A 26061-nucleotide genomic window follows, 5' to 3' on the forward strand; every position below is an offset into this window, starting at 1 on the left:
GACCTTTTGGTCAACTATGTGGCCTTGTCCAATCTACACCTTCTCCTTTGTTATCTCTTGCCCCACCCCCACCTCACTTGCTTATAACCTGTGACATTTTTAATATTTATCAGTTCCGAAGAAGGGTCACTGACCCGAAACGTTAACTCTGCTTCTCTTTCCACAGATGCTGCCAGACCTGCTGAGTGGTTCCAGCATTTCTTGCTTTTATTTCAGATTTCCAGCATCTGCAGTATTTTGCTTTTATTAAACTAACTGGAGGAGGTGGCTCCACAAATATCCCCATCCTCAATGACGGGGGAGCCCAGCACATCAGTGCGAAAGATAAGGCTGAAGCATTTGCAACAATCTTCAGCCAGAAGGGCCGAGTTGATGATCCATCTCGGCCTCCTCCTGAAGTCCCCAGCATCACAGATGCCTTACTTCAGCCAATTCGATTCACTCTGCGTGATATCAAGAAATGACTGAAGGCACTGGACACTGCAAAAGCTATGGGCCCTGACAATATTCCGGCAATAGTACTGAAGACCTGTGCTCCAGAACTTGCTGCGCCCCTAGCCAAGCTGTTCCAGTACAGCTGCAACACTGGCATCTACCCGGCAATGTGGAAAATTGCCCAGGTATGTCCTGTACACAAAAAGCAGGACAAATCCAAACCAGACAATTACCGCCCCATCAGCCTACTCTCTATCATCAGTAAAGTGATGGAAGGTGTCATCAACAGTGCCATCAAGCGGCACTTGCTTAGCAATAACCTGCTCAGTGACGCTCAGTTTGGTTTCCGCCAGGGCCACTCAACAGCTGACCTCATTACAGCCTTGGTTCAAACATGGACAAAGGAGCTGAACTCAAGAGGTGAGGTGAGAGTGACTGCCCTTGACATCAAGGCAGCATTTGACCGAGTATGGCATCAAGGAGCCCTAGCAAAACTGAGGTCAATGGGAATCAGGGGGAAAACCCTCCGCTGGCTGGAGTCATACCTAGCGCAAAGGAAGATGGTTGTGGTTGTTGGAGGTCAATCATCTGAGCACCAGGACATCACTGCAGGAGTTCCTCAGGGTAGTGTCCTAGGCCCAACCATCTTCAGCTGCTTCATCAATGACATTCCTTCAATCATAAGGTCAGAAGTGGTGATGTTCGTTGATGATTGCACAATGTTCAACATTCGTGACTCCTCAGATACTGAAGCAGTCCATGTAGAAATGCAGCAAGACCGGGACAATATCCAGGTTTGGACTGATAAGTGGCAAGTAACATTCGCGCCACACAAGTGCCAGGCAATGACCATCTCCAACAAGAGAGAATCTAACCATCTCCCCTTGACATTCAACAGCAGTACCATCACTGAATTCCCCACTATCAACATCCTAGGGGTTACCATTGACCAGAAATTGAACTGGAGTAGCCATATAAATACCGTGGCTACAAGAGCAGGTCAGAGGCTAGGAATCCTGAGGCGAGTAACTCACCTCCTGACTCCCCAAAGCCTGTCCACCATCTACAAGGCACAAGTCAGGAGTGTGATGGAATACTCTCCACTTGCCTCAAGAAGCTCAACACCATCCAGGATAAAGCAGCCCGCTTGACTGGCACCCCATCTACAAACATTCACTCCCTCCACCACCGACGCACAGTGGCAGCAGTGTGTACCATCTACAAGATGCACTGCAGCAATGCAGCAAGGCTCCTTCGACAGCACCTTCCAAACCCGCGACCTCTACCAACTAGAAGGACAAGGGCAGCAAATACATGGGAACACCACCACCTGCAAGTTCCCCTCCAAGTCACACACCATCCTGACTTGGAACTATATCGCCGTTCCTTCACTGTCGCTGGGTCAAAATCCTGGAACTCCCTTCCTAACAGCACTGTGGGTATACCTACCCCAAATGGACTGCAGCGGTTCAAGAAGGCAGCTCACCACCACCTTCTCAAGGGCAATTAGGGATGGACAATAAATGCTGGCCTGACCAGTGTCGCCCACATCCCATGAATGAATTTTAAAAAATGTAAAACTAGTTATGCAATGATCACTTTGTAATTGAAGAGAAAATTAAATCTTCATTTGATTAAAGTCCACAAACCATAGAAAAGAGAAGATATGTATTAGGGAAAATAAAATCACAAGGACATGCATCCTCCTAAGAAAACTTTCATCCAAAAGCCATGTAATAGCTATTTTCCAGATCTATAACCCCACATCTTCATATATCCATTTCAATTCACTTTATTTTCCAAGCAGTATCATGCATAATGCAAGCAGTTCAAGCACGTGAGAGGAGTATGTATGAGGCAAGTTCTTGTCTGAATCTCGAATAAAGGGTATTGTAGGTACAACAACAGGTCTCAGCTGCCCATCCCATCTGGGACTTCCAGCGACTGGGTCCTTTTTCTTTGTAAGGCCTGCCGCTGTCCCCTTAAGTGCCTGATTGGCAGTAGATTTGGCGGGCCTTCCAGAGAAGAGGCAATGCAGGGATTTCAGCGCCACTTTTTCCGCACATTGAAACTCCCAGCGCCAGAATAAAATTCCCCTCAATAGCTTATGGGATAACTAATTAGTTCTAAGTTTTTCTTTATTGGGAACTTCAGAACATTTCACGTGTCTTGGGGGACCACGAGTGTAGGAAGTTCTCCAGCTGCTTCAGTTCGAGTTCAGGATCGTATGTTCCAGGAAGTAGTCACCCCACAGGCAGTGAGAGTTCAGGATAGTAGATGGGTGGCCATCTGGAAGAGGAGAAAGAGGTAAGAGGTACAGGAGTCTTCAGGATGTGTGCCACTCTCAAATCGGTACTCAACTTTGGAGGCTGCTGGGAGTGACAACACCTTGAAGGAGTGCCATTCAGACCATGGCACCAATGGGAAAGGGATCACACAGAAGGGAACAGCACACAGAAATGCAGTCGTTACAGGAGATTCCCTAGTTAGGGGTACAGACAGGCATTTCTGTAACCATCATCAAAATTTGCGGATAATACAAAACTTGGAAGCATTGTGAACTGTGAGGAGGATAGTGTGGAACTTTAAGAGGACATAGACAAGTTGTTGGAATGGGCAGACAAATGGCAGTTGAAGTTCAATGCGGAGAATGTGAAGTGATTCATTTTGGTAGGAAGAACATGGAGAGACAATTTAAGATAAAGGGTACAACTCTAAAGGGAGTGCAAGAGCAGAGGGACCTGGGTGTAAATGTGCATAAGTGATTGAAGGTGGCAGGACAGGTTGATAGAACGGTTAATAAAGTATACTGTATCCTCGGCTTTATTAATAGCGGCATAGAGTACAAGAGCAAGGAGGTTATGTTGAACTTTTATAAGACATGAGTTCAGCCTCAGCTGGAGCCTCCAGTTCTGGGTGCTGCACTTCAGGAAGGATGTGAAAGCATTGGAGAGAATGCAGAAAAGATTCACAAGAATGGTTCCAGGGATGAGGAACTTCAGTTATGAAGATAAATTGGAGAAGTTGGGACTGTTTTCCTTAGAGAAGACTGAGAGGAGATTTGATAAAGGCATTCAAAATCATGGAGGGTCTGGACAGAGTAGATAGGAAAAAACTGTTAGACTCTTGAAAGGATTGAGAATGAGAGGGCACAGATATAAAGTAATTGGCAAAAGAAGCAAAAGTGACATGAGGAAAAACTTTTTCACGCAGTGAGTGGTTACGGTCTGGAATGCACTGCCTGAGAGTGTGGTGCAGGCAGGTTCAATCGAGGCATTCGAAAGGGAATCAAATTGTCTATATGCAGGGTTCTGGGGAGAAGGTGAGGGAATGGCACTGAGTAAATTGCTGAGTCAGAGAGCAGGTGCAGACATGATGGTCAGAATGGCCTCCTCTGTGCTGAAATAATTCTGTGATTCCCACTTGGTGGGCTGGATTATACTGGGCCGCCGACGTCCGACTCCGGGGCGGGGGGTGGGGTGCGGTCCGGAAGATGGTTCCGACAGAGGCCCACCACGGAGCCTGACGCCGGGAGGGCCGGGCCCAATCCTCCCAGCGAGGGCGAGGCTCCATGGTGGTGCCCCCGCTCTCTCCATTTCTGATGCTTCTCCTCACTGGAGAGCTCAAAACCTGAGTGAATGAGGCCCATACCAAATTGCTGCACTCAATTCACTAGGCCTTCCACTCCACTGCTCTGTAAATACAAATGTCAAGTCAGAGAGCGTACTCAAGCAGAATGTCCACGCTGTGCTAGGCAAGTTTGTCTTTGCTCCCGATTGCTACTGTCACTGTTCACTCAGTTTCACCCTCCCTAACAAACCACGCTATCTTTCACAATGGCTGCCAACTGCAGCCAACACTAACCTTCCGCTAAGTCTCCCCCTTGTAGCTGGCGAGGCTCTGAAGCTCCGTTATTCCCATGCGCCCCTCGTAAAATTGGAACAACTTGTTAAAGTCGCAGTTCATTTCCTGTTAAACAGGCCTAATTACCTTCCCACCGCGTTCCAGCGCGACCTCCTTTCGCTGGCCGGCCACTTTTGGTAATATCTCGTCGCAACATAAAGACGTTGGGCTTCCTTCCCAATGCCTTTTGCCACCATTTTACCACCCCCCCTGCCTCCCAGCCTGTCTTCAATTGGCTGGTAAAATTCAGGCCTCATTCTCAGCAAGGTTCAAAGGATTAAGAATCCAGTCCTGGTCTCAACACTCAACAACACAGAGAGGAACAAGTTTAGGCTTGATTACTTCACAATCTGAACCAAATGATAAAGGAAACCTTCAAGCAGAGGCTGAAGTGCCTCTTTGTAGAAGATTCACATCTGGTCAAGTCTTAGTGCCTCAAAGTGCCTGACTACAGAAGCATTGGTGGTAATCTGGGATCTCCACAATTGAAATTAGTCAGCCAGGTGGATTATAGATGAGGCATAATTTACAAGGAAAAAAACAATTATGTGAACTAAAACTTAAAATCGCATTGCTTTTAGTAGCAAGTTACATAGATACACAAGTGGAGTAAATAGTTGAATATTCTTTGTCTTCAAGGAATTTGAGAGTGTTTTCTGTGGGAAAACTGGCAGACGACTGAAACAACCAAGAGTAGAAGCACCAGTAGATCACTCAGTAACTACCAGTCTACACAATCATGGTGTGATGGAAGGTAAATGAACTCCAGTGTGAGTGAAGTTGCAGCTCCAAGAGAGGCACAAAGTTAGATGTATCTTCCCAATTCACCATATCAAAACTCAGGGTCAAGAAATGGAAAAGTGTAGCCAAGCACAGAACTATCAACCCTTTGTTATTCCAGCATAATGACTAGGTAGTATTTATCTCTGACATTGTTCAGAACTATAATCTTGCACTGTAAAATCAAAGATGGTGGCAGAAATGTTGAATCCACTATGATTGTGCCATATAACTAACTGTTTGTGCTTCCCCCAAACCCTGAAAGAAGTTATGTCTTCTTATTTAACTGTCTATAATCTTTTATTAGTACTTCATTTTTCCTCTCCTTCAATCTTTCTATTGGAGGGAAGGAGCAGTCCAGCACATAGACAACTAGGGTGATGACTTAAATGCTGCACTTTGATCAGTCTGTCCAGATGGATGCTTGTAGTGGAAAGGTGCTCCTTCCATGCTCATATTTCCTGCTCTTCTGGTTGAGACTGACAAGTCTGCCCACCAGAGAAAACCCAAATATGAATGTCAGTCGTCAATAACATTTAAGCTCAGTTGAAGTTCCAACATCATTATCATCGCTTCCAGGCCACCCGTGTAAAACCATTCACAACGTCTGAATGTACATTACACATAATATAAATAAATGTTTTAATATACAATATATAAAAATCACGGGAGACTTACATTTTCCCTACCTATCTTTGGCATTTAAATTGAATGCAATTCGAGCAGAGGTGATGGATAATCTCAATAATAGTATGGTGTACAATGGTGAACATGTTGTAAGCAGATTTTTGGTTTGTTAGCTGGAAACTGTTGCCATTAGCAGCTTTAGCACTGAAAAACTCCACACCTAAATGCTACTAATAAAGCGAAAGCACAGTTAAAGAGACAGTATCCGTTTAACAATAAACAATCAAACGTATGGAACTACGATGTTACTTGGTGAAAGCTAGTAGGACTAATAGCAGGAGTACAGAAATGTGCATATTTTACTGTACCGAAAGGTTTTGTTTCAATGCATGAAACAAAACAGTTTGGAGGAAGAAAACTATATAACACTTTTCACAAGACTGAAGCACTTTAATAAAGCATGCTAACAGGGTTAAGTTTTATGTCATTCTGAGTGGCAAAAAAATCAAAAAAGGATGCTATCCCTTTAGTGGAATCTGATAGTTAACTTCTATATAAGCTTTAAAATTTATGCAATATATTTAAAGTACAAGATATTTATAATCTTTAACAGCAACACAAAATGATTCCTTACTCTACAAAGAGATTTTATTCATTAAGTGGAATCTGTTTGCAGTTTTATTTCAATGACCAGTTAATTGTTGAAGGTGCTATTGATCTGTAAAATAAAGGATGACCAAATAATTTAAAATAAACTTGTTTCCTAAATTAATAAACCAAACAATGTACACTGTGCTATATCATTTAAGTATATTTAATATTTATTTAGGTTATAATGCATAGCTTTTAGTTAATATGTTCAAAATAAATATAAACAGTAAGCCCTTGAAGGGTTTTCTGTCAACTTAAGCAGTGTGTAAATAACAAAGCAAATGTATTACTGGGATGTTTCACAGTATATTAAAATTCAGATATCAAAACATCTATCATTTACATTAAGTTTTAAATCAAATTATTTGTATTTTATCTTTTTGAGCTAATAAAGGTATTCATCCAAAGATGTTTGTTATTTATTGAGTCTGTCTTTAAAATTGTAACATAGAGAAATGTGAAACAAGTTTTTTAAGATTTCACACTTTTATTGAGGATTTTTACTGGTGTCAAAAAGGAATTGTTCTAATTCTTATTGCATTACTAAAGTAGATTTAAGACTCACTTTAATTATCAGATAAATGTAACAATACCTGTCATTTCTAGATCCAATCCTCATACCATGGGTGTAACTTAGTAAAGGCTACAATGAATGTGTTGTATTTGCTCCTTCCTTAGGAAACATGTATATCAGTATAATAAAAGCAAAATACTGCAGATGCTGGCAATCTGAAACAAAAACAGAAAGTGCTGGAAATACTTTCATCTGAAAGGTCACAGACTTGAAATGTTAACTCTGTTTCTCTCTCCACAGATGCTGCCAGACCTGCTGAGTATTTCCAGCACTTTCTGTGTGTACATTGATGTACCTTGGACTGATCTCAGAATATATCAGACTTCCTTTGTTGTCGGCTGTCCTTCGATTGAATGGTGATGTCTACTCAGGGTCGTGAGTTTCTGCCATGGGTCTTCATGTGACTAAACAGGCCAATTCTTGACCCGCAGATCATTGGGCACATGGGACAGGACGTCCATTGGGTAGTGGGATCCGGAGTGCAGCATTTGCTTCCTTTTCTTTCCTTCTCTGCTGCCACTCTACCTCACCATTAAGGTGTTTGGATTCAAAGTATGATGTTGCTTGATGGACAAGTTGTCGCCATTTTGAATGATTGATAGCAAGCTCCTCCCAGTCATCAATGTCAATGCTGCTGCGCTTCAAGGTGAGCTTCAGAGTATCTTTGAAGCGTTTTCTTTGGACTGCCAGGAACACAGGCCATTTGAGAGTTGAGAAAACGTGACCTGGCGGTGGAGACAGTTTTCAGCCATCAAAATCAGAAGTTGATTTTGCAGGAGTTTTGCCTGACTGCTTGTGAAGCAGACTTCAAGAAGGACACTAGTGTTTTTTCGACAGTCCTCCCATTCAATCGGAGGATGCGGTGAAGGCATTGCTGATGGAATCTCTCTAGTGCTCTTATGTGTTGCTGATACACAGTCCAGATCTCATTGCAGTACAGGAGTGTGGTGACAACAACTGCTCCGTACACAAGGACTTTTGTTGACCTGCAGAGGTTTTTGATGTCAAATACTCAACTGCTGTAGTTTGTAGAAGGCTGAGCTGGCACAGCTGACCCCTTGTTGGATCTCTCGTCAGTGGTGCCCTTTTGAGAGAGGTGGCTGTCAAGGTATGGGAAGTGCTCAACATATTCCAGAGTCTCTCCTTCAACATATATGGGAGGTGGAATATTTGGCTGACCAGATGTGAGTTGATAAGAGTTTTATTTTGGCAACATTCAAGGTCAGGCCGGGTCTCTTTTATGCAGAATTGAAGAGTTTAGTGTCTTGCAAATCTGGTGCAGAGTGGGCAACAACATTGCAGTCATCCGCAAACTGTAAATCATGTATGTCTATGCCTGTGGTGCATTTAGTTTTGGTACGGAAGCAACTGAGATTAAAGAGCTTTCCATCTAGGCGGTATTTAATACTCACACCGGAGGGCAGTTGATCTTTGATGAGGTGAATAGCCACTGTCAGGTAGATTGTAAATAATATGGGAGCTATCACACAGCCTTGCTTGACCCCAGTCTGGATATTGACAGCGTCTGTTTCAGATCTCCCACTCAAGACAGTTGCAGTCATATCATCATGGAGCTATTGCAGGATTTGTGATGAAGTTTTTTTGGACATCCAAATCTTTGGAGCACAATCCACAGAGCTTCACAATTTACTGAGTCAAATGTTTTGGTCAGGTCGATGAATGCAATGACGAGTTCCTGGTGGTATTCTCGATATTTTTCTTGGATTTGTCTGGCAACAAAGACCATGTCAGAGGTTCCTCTGGAAGGTCTAAAAAGCCACACTGTATCTCTGGGAGGGTTTCATCAGCTACAGGAAGTAGGCGATTCAGGAGAATGTGTGTCAGGATTTTCCCTGCTATAGACAAGAGGGAAATACTTTGATAGTTTCCACAGAATGATTTATCTCCCTTCCTGAAGATTGTTACAATTCCTGAAGTCAGGGGTGAGTTTTTTCTCCTCCCAAATCTGTAGGATGAGTACTTGGAGTCTTCATGTGAGCAAAAGCCCACCAACTTTGAAGACCTTAACTGGAATACCATCGGGGCCACAGACTTTGTTGTTTTTCATCCATTTGATTGCTTGTTGCAGCTCTCCCATCGATGGTGGTTCACCCATGGATTCTACCACAGGGTACTGGGGGATAGCCTGGAGAGTATCAGCTGCCACTATGGATTCATATTTGAGGAGTTGTTGAAAATGTTCTTTCCAGCGTTGACAGATGACATTGTCATCCTTAAGAAGAGAGCCACTATCCTGTGGGCAAAGGGAATTTTTTCCATTTGACCTAGGTTTATAGATGGCCCTGGTGGCTTCAAAAAAGCTTCGCATGTGACCACTTGCCAACCAATCAGCACTCTCTTCTCATGCAGTATAAATTTGTTGTTTCCCTTACATTGGTATTCTTGCACATTGTCCTGATGAGTGCAGCAACAAAATCTTTGACTATAATTTCTCTATTTTCAGCAATATTCAAGTTCTGTACTACCAAACGACTATTTTCCAGATTGTTGTGAGCTGCACTTGGAATTCCTCTCTTCAGTCAGGCTGCTTTAGGCCGGAGACATTGATTTTCTTCCCCTTGGACTTTTGGGTCTTGCAATGTCTTGGTGGATGTTCATCGCCTATCATACAAGTGTCCAGCAGGCATCAGTTAGATCTTTGACTCAAACAACGACATAATCCAGCAGGTACCAGTACTTTAATCAAGATGCCTCCATGTGCTTTTGTATTTGTCCTTCTGGTGGTGGATGCAGTGAGGACTTCATCAAGGTCAGAATAGAACTTTTCCTTAACATCTTCATTGGAGTCTGGGGTTGGGGCATAAGCATTGATGACAGTGGCATATTGAATACGGCTGAGCTGTAGGTGAAGTGTCATGAGCCTTTGATTTATACAATTGGGGAGTTCTGGCAGTGCATCCAAGATCCTATTCCAAATGGCAAAACCAACTCCGTGGACAAGAGGGTTACTGTCCTCCTTTCCTTTCCAGTAGAAGGTGTATCCTCCTGCTTATTCCTTTTGTTGCCCCTCCCCAGGAGGGCAGGTTTCACTGAGGGCAGCGATGTCAATCTGAAGTCTTGATAGTGCATGTGATACAATTGCAGTTCTTCTTTCTGGACGGTCACTCTTAAGATTATCCATGAGTGTTTGAGTATTCCAAGTTGCAAAATTTAAAGTTTTCTTTCTTTGACCATAAAGATGGTGATCCTGCAGGGTGTGGTTCCCCAGCCATGAGAAAGTGGGACAGCCAATTTTTAGGGCACCTTTTCTAGCCCCCTCCCCATTTGTGGTAAGCAGAGAATATCCTGAAGAGGACCACTCAGTCACAGATGCTGCTGCCCAAGGATACCTCTGTCCCATTACAGGTGTCCAATGACATTCATGCATCTGTTGCTTGTGTGCAAATTTTTTAATAGGGACTCTCAGGTTCAGAGTCCTGCCCCAGTCGCCAATTTTCCATCACTACAGGACTTGGCAAATTGACACTGGTAGAAGCCTGCACGTGGGGACCTTGAGGCGCGAACTTGAAGGGTTGGTGGTCAGATCTCGGTGACGTGTTGAACCACGATGACCGAGACCACCTTGCCACTGCAGCCTTCTTCCACCTTCACAGCTGACGAAATGCACTGTCTTCCTTTGCCTGTTCTGCCATTGAGGAGTTTTTGAGCCACACTTTGTCTGGCACCACCCCCTGATCTTGCTGCCATGGATGGCCCTACCATCCATGGTGAAAAATAGTGGGAAGAGGACAAGTAATGTTAAAAAGACAAGCCTTCAGGCTTTGTGCCTTAACGCGCAGAGCATTCACAATAGAGTGGATGGATTAATCGCTCAAATAGATGTAAACGGGTATGATATAGTCGGGATTACGGAGACATGGCTGCAAGGTGACTGGGGATGGGAAATGAACATCCAGGGATATTCAGTATTTAGGAAGGGCAGACAAAAAGTGAAAAGCGGTGGAGTTGCATCGCTGGTTAAAGAGGAAATTAACGCAATAGTGAGGAAAGATATTAGCTCTGACGACGTGGAATCTGTAAGGGTAGAGCTGAGAAACACTAAGGGGCAAAAAACATTAGTGGGGGTTGTATATAGACCCCCCAAACTGTAGTGGTGATGTTGGGAATGGCATTAAACAGGAAATTATAAATGCATGCGATAAAGGAACATCTGTAATTATGAGTGATTTTAATCAGCATATAGATTGGGAAAATCAAATTAGTCACAATACCATAGAGAAGGAATTCTTGGAGTGTATACGGGATGGTTTTCTGGACCAATACGTTGAGGAACCAACTAGAGAACAGGCCATCTTAGACTGGGTATTGTGTAATGAGAGAGGAATAATTGACAATCTAGTGGTGCGAGAGCCCTTGGGGATGAGCGACCATAATATGATAGAATTCTTCATCAAGATGGAGAGTGATGTAGTTGATTCTGAGACAAGGGTCCTGAATCTCAGTAAAGGAAACTACAAAGGTATGAGGCGCGAGTTGGCCATGACGGATTGGGAAACGTTACTTAAAGGGATTACGGTGGCTAGGCAATGGCAAACATTTAAAGAGCACATGGATGAACTGCAACAATTCTTTATCCCTGTCCGGCACAAAAGTAAAACAGGAAAGGTAGCCAAACCATGGCTTACAAGGGAAATTAGAGATAGCATTAGATCCAAGGAAGAGGCATATAAATTTGCCAGAAAAAACAACAGACCTGAGGATTGGGAGCAGTTTAGAATTCAGTAAAGGAGGACCAAGGAATTGATTAAGAAGGGGAAAATAGAGTACAAGAGCAAGCTTGCGGGGAACATAAAAACTGACTGTAAAAGTTTCTATAGGTATGTGAAGCGAAAAAGATTGATGAAGACAAATGTAGGTCCCTTACAGTCAGAAACAGGGGAATTTATTATGGGGAATAAAGAAATGGCTGACCAACTAAATGTATACTTTGGTTCTGTCTTCACAAAGGAGGACACAAATATACCAGAAATGTTGGGGAACACAGGGCTTAGTGAGAGAGAGGAACTGAAGGAAATCAGTATTAATAGAGAAATGGTGTTGGGGAAATTGATGGGATTAAAGCCCGATAAATCCCCAGGGCCTGATGGTATGCATCCCAGAGTACTTAAGGAAGTGGCCCTAGAAATAGTGGATGCATTGGTGGTCATCTTCCAAGATTCTATAGACTCTGAAACAGTTCCTACAGATTGGAGGGTAGCTAATGTAACCTCACTATTTAAAAAGGGAGGTAGAGAGAAAGCAGGGAATTATAGACCAGTCAGCCTGACGTCAGTAGTGGGGAAAATTCTAGAGTCCATTATCAAAGATTTTATAGCAGAGCACTTAGAGAACAGCGGTAGAATCGGGCAGAGTCAGCATGGATTTACGAAAGGGAAATCATGCTTGACAAGTCGACTAGAATTCTTCGAGGATGTAACTAGTAGAGTTGATGAGAGGGAGCCAGTGGATGTGGTTTATTTGGACTTCCAGAAGGCTTTCGACAAAGTCCCACATAAGAGATTAGCATGTAAAATTAAAGCGCATGGGACTGGGGTAGTGTATTGTGATGGATAGAAAATTGGTTGACGGACGGGAAACAAAGAGTAGGAATAAATGGGTCTTTTTCTGAATGGCAGGCAGTGACTAGTGGGGTACCACAGGGATCGGTGCTAGGACCCCAGCTATTCACAATATACATTAATGATTTAGATGAGGGAACTAAATGTAATATTTCCAAATTTGCAGATGACACAAAACTGGGTGGGAGGGTGAGTTGTGAGGAGGATGCAGAGGCTTCAGGGTGATTTGGACAAGTTGAGTGAGTGGGCTAATGCATGGCAGATGCAGTATAATGTGGATAAATGTGAGGTTATCCACTTTGGTAGCAAAAACAGGAAGGCAGATTATTATCTGAACGGCTATAAACTGAGAGAGGGGAATATGCAGCGAGACCTGAGTGTTCTCGTACACCAGTCGCGGAAGGTAAGCATGCAGGTGCAACAGACGGTAAAAAAGGCAAACGGTATGTTGGCCTTCATAGCGAGAGGATTCGAGTACAGAAGCAGGGATGTCTTGCTGCAATTATACAGGGCCTTGGTGAGGCCACACCTGGAATATTGTGTGCAGTTTTGGTCTCCTTATCTGAGGAAGGATGTTCTTGCTATAGAGGGAGTGCAGCGAAGGTTTACCAGACTGATTCCTGGGATAGCGGGACTGACGTATGAGGAGAGATTGAGTCGGTTAGGATTATATTCGCTGGAGTTCAGAAGAGTGAGGGGGGGGATCTCATAGAAACCTATAAAATTCTAACAGGACCTGACAGGGTAGATGCAGGAAGGATGTTCCCGATGGTGGGGGAGTCCAGAACCAGGGGTCATAGTCTAAGGATACGGGGTAAACCTTTCAGGACTGAGATGAGGTGAAATTTCTTCACCCAGAGAGTGGTGAACCTGTGGAATTCGCTACCACAGAAAGCAGTTGAGGCCAAAACATTGTATGTTTTCAAAAAGGAGTTAGATATAGCTCTTGGGTCTAAAGGGATCAAAGGGTATGGGGCGAAAGCGGGAATAGGCTACTGGGTTGGATGATCAGCCATGGTCATAATGAATGGTGGAGCAGGCTCGAAGGGTCGAATGGCCTACTCCTGATCCTATTTTCTATGTTTCTATGGCATCGCTCAGGGAATCGTCAGAGCGCACAAGCCTCTCCATCACGTCAAGGTGGCGATCCACAGATGGTCTGTGCTGTAATTGGGTAAAATAATGTTGTCCTACAGTCTGTATCGTTGGGCCTTTAGGTAATGTGAAAAATGCAAAGAATTTTCTTTCAGCATCCCATGAACATACGAATTAGGAGCGGGAGTGAGCCACTTGGCCCTTTGAGCCCAATCCGTCATTCAATAAGTTCATGGCTGAACTGATTACTCCACATTTTCACCTACCCCCGATAACCTTCCACCCCCTTGCATATCAAGAATCTATCTACCTCTGCCTTAAAAATATTCAAAGACTCTGCTTCCACCGCCTTCTTTGAGGAAGAAAATTCCAAAGACTCACGATCCTCTGAGAGAAAAGATTTCTCCTCATCTCTGTCTTAAATGGGCGACCCCTTATTTTTAAACAGTGACCCCCTAGTTCTAGATTCTCCCACAAGGGGAAACATCCTTTCCACATCCACCCTGTCAAGACCCCTTAGGATCTTATATGTTTCAATCAAGTCGCCTCTTACTCTTCTAAATTCCAGCGGATACAAGCCTAGTCTGTCCAATCTTTCCTTGCAAGACAGCCCACCCATTCCAGATATTAGTCTAGTAAACCTTCTCTCTACTGCCTCCAATGAATTAACATCCTTCCTTAAATAAGGAGACCAGTACTGTACGCAGTACTCCAGATGTGGTCTCACCAATGCCCTGTCCAGTTGAATCATAACCGCCCTACTTTTTTTATTAAATTCTCCTTGCAATAAATGATAACATTGTATTAGCTTTCCTAATTACGTGCTGTACCTGCATACTAGCCTTTTGCAATTCATGCACTAGGACACCCAGATCCCTACTAGTCCTCAAATATAACCATTTTGAGCCAATCACAGAAGACCACAAATATCATTTAGCAACTTAATGAGCGGGAAATGAGCCTCTTAATAAAGAACCTAAGAAATAGGAGCAGGAGTAGACCATACCATTGACCTTAAGCCTGCTCTGGCATTCAATACAATCATGTCTGATCTTGACCCCTCTAAGATACAAACTTTCACAAATACAGATGTTTACTGGATGGAAACTTTAGAACTAGTTTTATATATTTAGTGTGAATTTGATTGTGGCAAAGGCCCTGGGCAAACTATAGCTGTTAATGTACACCACTCAATCCACATGAATGAAAGGAAGACTGGTCGGTACCATTGTCAGGCATAGTGGTTATGTTAGTAGACTCGTAATCCAGGGGCCTAGATTTAGAATCTGGTATCAAACCCATCAGTTGGGGAATTTAAATTCAGTTAATTAAATAAATCTGGAATAAAAAGCGAGCCAGTAATGGTGACCAGAAGTTACTGGATTGTCATAAAAACGCAACTAATGTCCTTTAGGGAAGGAAACCTGCTGTCCTTACCAGTCTGGCCTTTGTGACTCCGGACCCACAGCAATGTGGTTGACTCTTAATTGCCGTCTGAAATGTCCAAGCAAGTCACTCAGATATATCAAAAATTGCATGATGGACTACAAGAAGGTGGCTCATCACCACCTTCTCAAGGGCAATTAGGAATAGGCAATAAAAACTGGCCTTGCCATTCCTGTAAATAAATAAATAAAAAGAAATCCTTGCCACTCATCCATGACGCAAGTTAGGAAGGAATTCTGTGTCAGCAAAAAAAAAACCAAGCAAAATCCGCATTTCAATCAGGAGACATGTAAAACATCAAGTGTTGAACTATAGGAAATCAAAGTGCGGACACCACCCAAATAAGCAACTGTAGGAATTTTGACCTGGAAAGGCTGGTGAATGACAGGAGGATATGAAAAACATGCTGAACAAGAAGAGGAGATATTAGGACACCCGGGAATCAATGTAGGTTAGAGAGCACAAGGGTGATGGGGGAGTGAGACTTAGTGCTGGATAGGGTACAGACAGCAGAATTTTGGATCAGCTGAAGTTTATGAAGGACAGCAAATAGGATGCCAGCCAGGTGAGCATTGGAATACTCGAGTCTTGAACGGATGAGGGTTTTGGCAGCAGATGTGCTGAGGGAGGGGTAGACGATGCTAGAGATGTAAATAGGCAGTCTTTACAACAGAGAGGATATAGGGTCGAAAACTCAGTTTGGGGTTGAAAAGAATTCAGAGATTGCAAACAGCCTGGTTCAGCCTGAGACAGTGGCTGAGAAGTATGATGGCATCGGTGGGAAGGATACAGTCTGGTGCATGCTGAAAACAATGGCTACAGTCTTATCAGTGCTTTTGACAAACATAGAAAATACAGCACAGAACAGGCCCTTCGGCCCACGATGTTGTGCCGATCCTTTGTCCTCTGTCAAGGACAATTTAATCTATACCCCATCATTCTCCTTTATCCATATACCTATCTAAAAGCCGTTTGAAAGTCCCTAAAGTCTCTGACTCAACAACTTCCCCAGGCAAGGCATTCCATGCCCCGACCACTCTCTGGGTAAAGAACCTTCCCCTGACATCCCCCTTATATCTCCCACCCTTCACCTTAAATTTATGACCCCTTGTAACGCTTTGCTCCACCCGGGGAAAAAGTTTCTGACTGTCTACCCTATCTATTCCCCTGATCATCTTATAAACCTCTATCATGTCACCCCTCATCCTTCTCCGTTCTAATGAGAAGAGGCCTAGAATGTTCAGCCTTTCCTCGTAAGACTTATTCTCCATTCCAGGCAACATCCTGGTAAATCTCCTCTGCACCCTCTCCAAGGCTTCCACATCCTTCCTAAAATGAGGCGACCAGAACTGCACACAGTACTCCAAATGAGGCCTTACCAAGGTCCTGTACAGCTGCATCATCACCTCACGGCTCTTAAATTCAATCCCTCTGCTAATGAACGCTAACACCCCATATGCCTTCTTCACAGCCCTATCCACTTGAGTTGCAACTTTCAACGATCTATGCACATAGACCCCAAGGTCTCTCTGCTCCTCCACATGCCCAAGAACCCTACCGTTAACCCAGTATTTTGCATTCGTGTTTGTCCTTCCAAAATGGACGACCTCACACTTTTCAGGGTTAAACTCCATCTGCCACTTTTCAGCCCAGCACTGCAACCTATCCAAGTCCCTTTGCAGACGACAATAGCCCTCCTCGGTATCCACAACTCCACCAACCTTTGTATCATCTGCAAATTTACTGACCCACCCTTCGACTTCCTCATCCAAGTCGTTAATAAAAATCACAAACAGGAGAGGACCCAGAACTGATCCCTGTGGCACGCCACTGGTAACTGGGCTCCAGGCTGAGTATTTACCATCTAAGACCACTCTCTGCCTTCTATCAGTTAGCCAATTCTTAATCCAACTGGCCACATTCCCCACTATCCCATGCCTCCTGACTTTCTCCATAAGTCTACCATGGGGGACCTTATCAAATGCCTTACTAAAATCCATGTACACCACATCCACTGGTTTACCCTCATCCACTTGCATGGTCACCTGCTCAAAGAATTCAATCAGGCTTGTGAGGCAAGACCTACCCCTCACAAAACCGTGCTGACTGTCCCGAATCAAGCAGTGTCTTTCCAGATGCTCAGAAATCCTATCCCTCAGCACCTTTTCCATCAACTTGCCTACCACCGAAGTAAGACTAACTGGCCTGTAATTCCCAGGGTTGTTCCTATTCCCTTTCTTGAACAGGGGCACAACATTTGCCACCCTCCAATCACCTGGTACCACCCCTGTCAACAGAGAAGATGAAAAGATCATTGCCAGCGGCTCTGCAATTTCATCCCTTGCTTCCCATAACATCCTTGGATATACCCCGTCAGGCCCGGGAGACTTGTCTATATTCAAAAACCCCAACACATCTTCCCTCCTAACGAGCACTTCCTCGAGCTTACCAGTCTGTTTCACACCGTCCTCTTCAGTAATACACCCCTTCTCATTCGTAAATACCGAAGAGAAGTACTCATTCAAAACCTCACTTATCTCTTCCGGCTCAACACACAGTCTCCCGCTATTGTCCTTGACCGGACCTACGGTCCCCCTAGTCATCCTCATATTTCTGACATACGCGTAAAAGGCCTTGGGGTTTTCTTTTATCCTACCCGCCAAGCATTTTTCATGCCCTCTCTTAGCTCTCCTAATCCCTTTCTTCAGATCCTTCCTGGCCATCTTGTATCCCTCCAGAGCTATGCCTGTGCCCTTTTTCCTCAACCTTATATACGCATCCTTCTTCTTCCTAACAAGACTCTCAACCTCTCTTGTCAACCACGGTTCCCTCACATGACCATCCCTTCCCTGTCTGACAGGGACATGCTTATCAATGGCCCCTACTATCTGCTCCTTGAAAAAGTTCCACATTTCGACCGTGCCCTTCCCTGCCAGCATATGCTCCCAACTTATGCTCCTCAGTTCCTGCCTGACAGCATCATATCTACCCTTCCCCCAATTGTAAACCTTGCCCTGTTGCACATACCTATCCCTCTCCATTACCACAGTGAATGCTACAGAATTGTGATCACTATCTCCAAAGTGCTCGCCCACCAACAGCTCTATCACTTGCCCTGGTTCATTACCTAGTACCAAATCCAATATTGCCTCCCCTCTGGTCGGGCAGTCTACATACTGAGTCAGAAAAGCTTCCTGGACATACTGCACAAACACTACCCCATCCAAATTATTCGATCTAAAGAGTTGCCAATCAATATTTGGGAAGTTGAAATCCCCCATAATTACTACCCTGTGACTTCTGCTCCTTTCCAAAATCTGTTTCCCAATCTGCTCTTCCACCTCCCTGCTGCTATTGGGGGGCCGATAGAAAACTCCCATCAAGGTGACTGCTCCTTTCCTGTTCCTGACCTCAACCCACAGTGCCTCAGTCGGCAGATCCTCCTCGAAAATTCTTTCAGCAGTTGTTACACTATTTCTAACTAACAATGCCACCCCCCCCACCTCTTTTACCACCATTCCTAATCTTATGAAAACATCTATAACCAGGTACCTCCAAGAACCATTCCTCCCCCTCACCTATCCACGTTTCAGTGATGGCCACAACATCGTAGTCCCAAGTGCCCATCCACGCCTTCAATTCACTCACCTTATTCCTGATGCTTCTTGCGTTGAAGTATACGCACTTTAACCCTTCTCCGTGCCCATCTGTCCTCTGCGACAGTGCTACCTTCCCCAATACCTCACTACACTCTTTGTCTTTCTGAGTGGACCCACTGGTCCCTGGACTACAAGTCCGGTTCCCATCCCCCTCCCAAACTAGTTTAAACCCTCCCGAACAGTACTAGCAAACCTCCCTCCCAGGATATTGGTGCCCCTCTGGTTCAGATGCAGCCCGTCCTGTTTGAACAGGTCCCATCTTCCCCAGAATACAGTCCAATTATCCAAGAACTGGAAGCCCTCCCTCCTACACCATTCCTGCAGCCACGTGTTCAGCTGTGCTCTCTCCCTATTCCTAGCCTCACTATCACGTGGCGCCGGCAACAAACCAGAGATAACAACTCTGTCCGTCCGAGCTTTCAGCTTCCAGCCTAACTCCCTAAACTCACTTCTAACATCTGTGCCACCCTTCCTTCCTACGTCGTTGGTGCCAATGTGCACCACGACCTCTGGCTGCTCCCCCTCCCCTTTAAGGATCCTGAAGACGCGATCACAAACATCACGGACCCTGGCACCAGGGAGGCAACAAACCATCCGTGCGTCTCGCTTGCTCCCACAGAACCGCCTGTCGGTACTCCTCACCATCGAGTCCCCGATGACTAGTGCTCTCCCGTTCTCCCTCCTTCCCTTCTGAGCCACAGTGCAGGACCCCGTGCCAGAGGCCCGTTCACTGCAGCCTGCCCCCGATAGGCCGCCCCCCCCAACAGTATCTAAAACTGTATACTTGTTGTTGAGGGGAACGACCACAGGAGATCCCTGCACTGACCTCTTCCCACCTCTAACTGTTACCCAGCTGCCTTTGTTTTGTGGAGTAACGACATCCCTGTAGCTTCTATCTATCACCCCCTCAGCTTCCCGAATGATCCTCAGTTCATCCAGCTCCAGCTCCAGTTCCCTAACACGGTCTGATAGGAGCTGGAGACGGATGCACTTCCAGCAGGTAAAGTCGGCAGGGTCCCCGGAGGTTCCCCTCACCTCGAACATACTGCAGGAGGAGCACTGCACTCCCCTGGCTGCCATTTCTTTTACTCAATTACCCCTTAATTAAGTACAAATATAGATATTAACAAAAACAGTGAAATAGCTTACCTGTTCAGTCCTTTTTGGTTAGAGGAGGAGGGTAAAAAGGGTCTTATTATTAGGTTAGAGGAGGAGGATGGGTGGGAGACACTACATGTGTAGTGTCTCGGGTTAACTCTGCTCCGCACCTTTAAAGAAAATACCTACCCAGGAGTCCTTGCTGCCGTCCAGCTTCCGGTTCCTCCCGCGCCAAAAGTAACTTGAACACAAGGAAAACAGTAAGTACAACTTTTAAAACACAGCTCCTGGTGCCTTCACTTACCCACCGAAGAGTCGCTACCTTCTCCTGCTGCTCCGCCGGGAAAGGTCCCACATGGCAGACAGGTTAAAAAAAAAGCCCATGGGATCCAGGAAAATGTAGCCCTTGAGGAATATAAAGAAAGTAGGAAGGAACTTAAGCAGGAGGGCTAAAATAGGTCATGAAAAGTCATTGGCAAACAGGATTAAGGAGAATCCCAAGGCTTTTTATACGTATATAAAGAGCAAGAGGGTAACCAGGGAAAAGGTTGGACCACCCAAGGACAGAGGAGGGAATCTATGTGTGGAGCCAGAGGAAATGGGCGAGGTACTAAATGAGTACTTTGCATCAGTATTCACCAAAGAGAAGGACTTGGTGGATGATGAGTCTAGTGAAGGGAGTGTAGATAGTCTGGGTCATGTCATTATCAAAAAGGAGGAGGTGTTGGGCGCCTTGCAAAGCATTAAGGTAGATAAGTCCCCAGGGCCTGATGGGATCTACCCCAGAATACTGAGGGAGGCAAGGGAAGAAATTGCTGGGGCCTTGACAGAAATCTTTGTATCTTCATTGCCAAAGGTGAGGTCCCAGAGGACTGGAGAATAGCCAATGTTGTTACTTTGTTTAAGAAGGGTAGCAAGGATAATCCAGGAAATTATAGGCCGGTGAGCCTTACGTCAGTGGCAGGGAAATTATTAGAGAGGATTCTTTGGGACAGGATTTACTCCCATTTGGAAACAAACGAACTTATTAGCGAGACGCAGCATGCTTTTGTGAAGGGGAGGTCGTGTCTCACTAACTTGATCGAGTTTTTGAGGAAGTGACGAAGATGATTGATGAAGGAAGGGCAGTGGGTGTTGTCTATATGGGCTTCAGTAAAGCCTTTGACAAGGTCCCTCATGGCAGACTGGTACAAAAGGTGAAGTCACACGGGATCAGAGGTGAGCTGGCAAGATGGATACAGAACTGGCTCAGTCATAGAAGACAGAGGGTAGCAGTGGAAGGGTGCTTTTCTGAATGGAGGGCTGTGACTAGTGGTGTTCCGCAGGGATCAGTGCTGGGACCTTTGCCGTTTGTATTATATATAAATGATTTGGAGGAAAATGTAGCTGGTCTGATTAGTAAGTTTGCGGACGAAACAAAGGTTGGTGGAGTTGCGGATAGTAATGAGGATTGTCAGAGGATACAGCAGGATATAGATCGGTTGGAGACTTGGGCGGAGAAATGGCAGATGGAGTTTAATCCAGACAAATGTGAGGTAATACATTTTGGAAGATCTAATACAGGTGGGAAGTATACAGTAAATGGCAGAACCCTTAGGAGTATTGACAGGCAGAGAGATCTGGGCGTACAGATCCACAGGTCATTGAAAGTGGCAATGCAGGTGGATAAGGTAGTCAAGAAGGCATACGGCATGCTTGCCTTCATTGGTCGGGGCATAGAGTATAAAAATTGGCAAGTCATGCTGCTGCTGTACAGAACCTTAGTTAGGCCACACTTAGAATATTGCATGCACTTCTGGTTGCCACACTACCAGAAGGACGTGGAGGCTTTGGAGAGGGTACAGAAGAGGTTTACCAGGATGTTGCCTGGTCTGGAGGGCATTAGCTATGAGGAGAGGTTGGAAAAACTTGGATTGTTTTCACTGGAACGACGGAGGTGGAGGGGCGACATGATAGAGGTTTACAAAGTTATGAGTGGCGTGGACAGAGTGGATAGTCAGAAGCTTTTTCCCAGGGTGGAAGAGTCAGTTACTAGGGGACATAGGTTTAAGATGTGAGGGGCAAAGTTTAGAGGGGATGTGCGAGGCAAGTTTTTTACACAGAGGGTGGTGAGTGCCTGGAATTTGCTGCCGGGGGAGGTGGTGGAAGCAGGTACGATAGCGACGTTTAAGAGGCATCTTGACAAATACATGAATAGGATGGGAATAGAGGGATATGGTCCCCAGAAGTGCAGAAGGTTTTAGTTTAGACAGGCATGAAGATCAGCGCAGGCTTGGTGGGCCGAATGGCCTGTTCCTGTGCTGTACTGTTCTTTGTTCTTTGTAGCAAGCTGGATACAAAATTGGCTCAGTGGCAGAAAACAAAGGGTAATTGTTGGTGGGTGTTTTGTGACTGGAAAGCTGTTTCCAGTAGCGTTCTGCAGGGCTCAGTACTAGGTCCCCTGCTTTTTGTGGTATATATTAATGATTTGGACATAAATGTAGGAGGCATAATCAAGAAGTTTGCAGATGACATAAAAATTGGCCGTGTGGTTGATAGCGGGGATAGCTGTAGACTGCAGGAAGGTATCAATGGACTGGTCAGGTGGGCAGAACAGTGGCAAATGGAATTCAACTTGGAGAAGTGTGAGGTGATGCATTTGGGGAGGTCAAAAAAGGCAAAGGAATATGCAATTAATAGGAGAATACTGAGAGGTGCAGAGGAAGTGAAGGACCTTGGAGCAAATGTCCACAGATCTCTGAAGGTAGCAGGACAGGTCAATAAGGTGGTTAAGAAGGCATATGGAATCCTTTCCTTTATTAGCTGAGATATAGAATATAGGGGCAGGGAGGTTATGCTGGAACTGTATAAGTCATTGAGTACTATATGCAGTTCTGGTCACCTCATTACAGAAAGGATGTAATTGCACTAGAGAGAGTATAGAGGAGATTTATGAGGATGTTGCCAGGATTGGAAAAATGCAGCTAAGAGGAAAGATTGGATAGGCTGAGGTTGTTCTCCTTGGAACAGAGGAGGCTGAGGGGAGATTTGATTGAGATGTACAAATTGTGAGGGGTCTGGATAGAGTGGATAAGAAGGGCCTATTTACCTTAGCAGAGAGGTCAGTGACTTGGGGGCATAGATTTAAAGTGATTGGTAGAAAGATTAGTGGGGAGATGAGGAAAAATGTTTTCACCCAGAGGGTAGTGGGGGTCTGGAACTCACAGTCTGAAAGGGTAGTCGAGGCAGAAACCCTCAACTCATTGAAAAGGTATCTGGATGTGCACCTCAAGTGCCGTAAGCTGCAGGGCTACGGACCAAATGCTGGAAAGTGGGATTAGGCTGGGTGGCTCGTTTTTTGGCCAGGACAGACATGATGGACCAAGTGGCCTCTTTCTGTGTCGTAAACGTTCTATGATTCTATGAAATTGTGGCAGATCCAAGACCGAATATCAGACAAGCAGTCTGATTGGGTAGAGGCAGTTGGAGGGATTGGGAGTGATGGTGGAGAGGGAGAGCTGGGTGTCATCAGCTTACGTATGCAAGGTGTCCCAATATTTGTAGAGCTTGTTGCCAAGGGATGGCATGAAGATGAGGGGCCAAGAGGAACTCTAGAGCTAACTGCCGGGGCAGGAAGAGAAGCCATTTCTGAAGATGCTTTGACTGTAATTGGATAGTTAAAAGTGGAATTGAGCAGGCGTAGTGCCACTGAGCAAAACTATTGGTGGAGCCAAGACATTAGCATGCAGGGTTATTTGGAGAAGGGTGAGAAGAATTCCAATCCTTTATGACAAGTTTAACCCTCCCAGTCTGCTAATAAGCCAGGCTACCTGCTCAGCCATTAATAGCATCTTGTAGTACTGTGGATCTCCCTGGCTTTGGTCATTGTTGAGTCTGCCTCAACACGGAAAAATGAAATATTGGGGAGCTTGTATCCTGGAATAATCTGTTAAATTTGTGGACTGTTGCAGTTATAGTATGGTTAGTGTAATCTACTCTTTATTCAGTATTGTTGTATTCAATGATCTGATAATTTTTTTAAAATCACAAAATTCTTATTTTCTACAATATTTTCATCACTAACATATTATTGGCTAATTTGTATTTTTAGTAGAAAAAACAACTTTGATAAATGAGTAGACTGTCTTTGTATACGTGCCACATCTGTCTCCAATGTACGTCATTACAGCCTGCTTATGTATGTAGCATTATCCCTATTCTAATCTGGTTTATATCTACTGTATTATTGTAATCTGATTTTTTAGGCATTACTTTTTTTAAAATTCATTCTCCAAATGTGGACATTGTTGACTAGGCAGGCATTTATTACCCTGAGAAGATGCTGATCCAACTGAGTGGTTTGCTAGTCCACGTCAGAGGTTAGTTAAAAGTCATCCACGTCGCTGTGAGACAGGAGTCACCTACATAGGCCCAAACCGGGTAAAGTCAGCAGGTTTCCTTCCCTGAAGTAAACTACTTGGGTTTCATGACAATCTGACAGCTTCTGGATCATTCTTATAGATACCTTAATTCAAATACTCAAATTGCCTTGGTGGGATTTGAATTTACATTCTCTGAATTACTAGTCCAGTAATATAAGCACTTTACTACCATATCCAGTGCCATTTCTGCCTCAGTTGTCTAAATCATGTGGCACATTGGCATTAAAATCCTTTGATGGCAAATTTAACCAAACCTGCCTGGCAGAAATTGGGTTGGTGGGCAGTCAAAATCACCCAAATTACTTAGCTGCCCTCGAGCTGCTTGGATCTCACAGACCACGATTTTTAGTTAGGCTTCTGAATGGACCGCCAAGCTGACCGCCCAAATCCAGCAGGGTCCTTCATTAAATATGCAGATCTGGTGATGATGGTTCATCTGCTGATGTCATCGGACCCCGATTTCAATTTTAACTCTGCTCTGAGTGGGGAAGCCACTGCAACTTTTCAGGCAAGCTGAACCAGGTCCGAACTAGGATTGGGATGTGAGGAGATCCTGAAAGGTAAGTTTTTCATCTTACTTTCGAGGGGCAGGAAAGCTTCTCTGGTTCCCAGAAGGCAAATTTAGACATCCTCTGCCCCCAGACCTCCTCACACAACCATCTCCTCCCCCACCCCACCTCCAGCCAATGGTATGTGAATGAGTCCCAGAAATTAAAATAGCCCAGGCTTAATTTCTGCAATAGTTGGTTGGTTTCTAACAAAAGGTCATCATCATGTTCTGATAAAATGTCATAGACCTAAAATGTTAACTCTGTTTCTGTCTCCACAGATGCTGCCAGACTTGCTGAGTATTTCCAACATTTTCTGTTTTTATTTCAGATTTCCAGCATCTGCAGTATTTTACTTTTGTATTAGTTTCCAACTCACCTTACCACCCAAAGTTAAAATCGGGACCCAAGAATGAGTCTTGAACCTATAACCATCTAAATCAGGAAGAGTTTTTACTAACTCCGCTAAGCCAAGTAATCTGGTTCATGACAAGCACAGAAACTCAAGCTTGGTTTAGACATCACATAGGAGGTTACCATTTTTTCAGCAGACAGATTCCATTTAATTCCATTCCCCAATATGAAATGGCAGAAATATATCCTCCATCGCATGTCACCTTGCTGTCAAAGGTCAGTCCCACGGATGTATATGCAACATGACCACCTTCCTCAAAGTGTGCAGGAGCTGACAAGACCTATACTAACTGCCATACACACTACTGGAGGTCAGTGACCGTTTTTAGCCAGCTCACGGTCTCAGTGTATCTTTTGAACTGTGTTATGCTGGTATTCCTTCAATAATTCACAGAGATTTTCCAGTTATAAATTCACAGCACAGAAGGAAACCATTTGGCCCATCATTCCTGTGCTGGCTCTTTGAAAAAGTTAGCCAATTAGTCCCACTCCCCTGCCCTTTTCCTATAGCCCTGTAAATTTTCCCCTTCAAGCATTTATCCAATTCCCTTTTGAAAGTTACTATTGAATCTGCTTCCACCGTCCTTTCAGGCAGCGCATTCTAGATCATAACTCACTGCGTTTGAAAAAAAATGTTCTCCTCATCTCATCTCTATACATATTACACAAGTTGATATTCTTATTTACATAGCACTGCCTTCTTGTCTGAGCTGGAACTTAGTTCAGATTGGCAATTGCTGGGACTGAGTTAAGTGTTCCTTTTTTCTGAAAAGTGGCTTTATTCATTATCTTACAACAGATGGTGGCAACAGCTTTATTTTACAGACAACA

General features: G+C 44.5%; 1 protein-coding gene across 1 annotated transcript in view; it reads left to right on the forward strand.

Moving 5' to 3' along the window:
* Window positions 1-6527, forward strand: part of LOC137378530 (transcription factor-like 5 protein) — a 43750-nt gene extending 37223 nt beyond the window's left edge. The window contains exon 6 of the mRNA XM_068048873.1: window positions 4978-6527. Coding sequence (XP_067904974.1) covers window positions 4978-5100 — 123 coding nt within the window. The 3' untranslated portion in view covers window positions 5101-6527. The remainder of the gene's footprint in view (window positions 1-4977) is intronic.
* Window positions 6528-26061: the final 19534 nt, after the last annotated feature.

Source organism: Heterodontus francisci, chromosome 16 (assembly GCF_036365525.1).
Source record: "Heterodontus francisci isolate sHetFra1 chromosome 16, sHetFra1.hap1, whole genome shotgun sequence".
Taxonomy (NCBI): Eukaryota; Metazoa; Chordata; class Chondrichthyes; order Heterodontiformes; family Heterodontidae; genus Heterodontus; species Heterodontus francisci.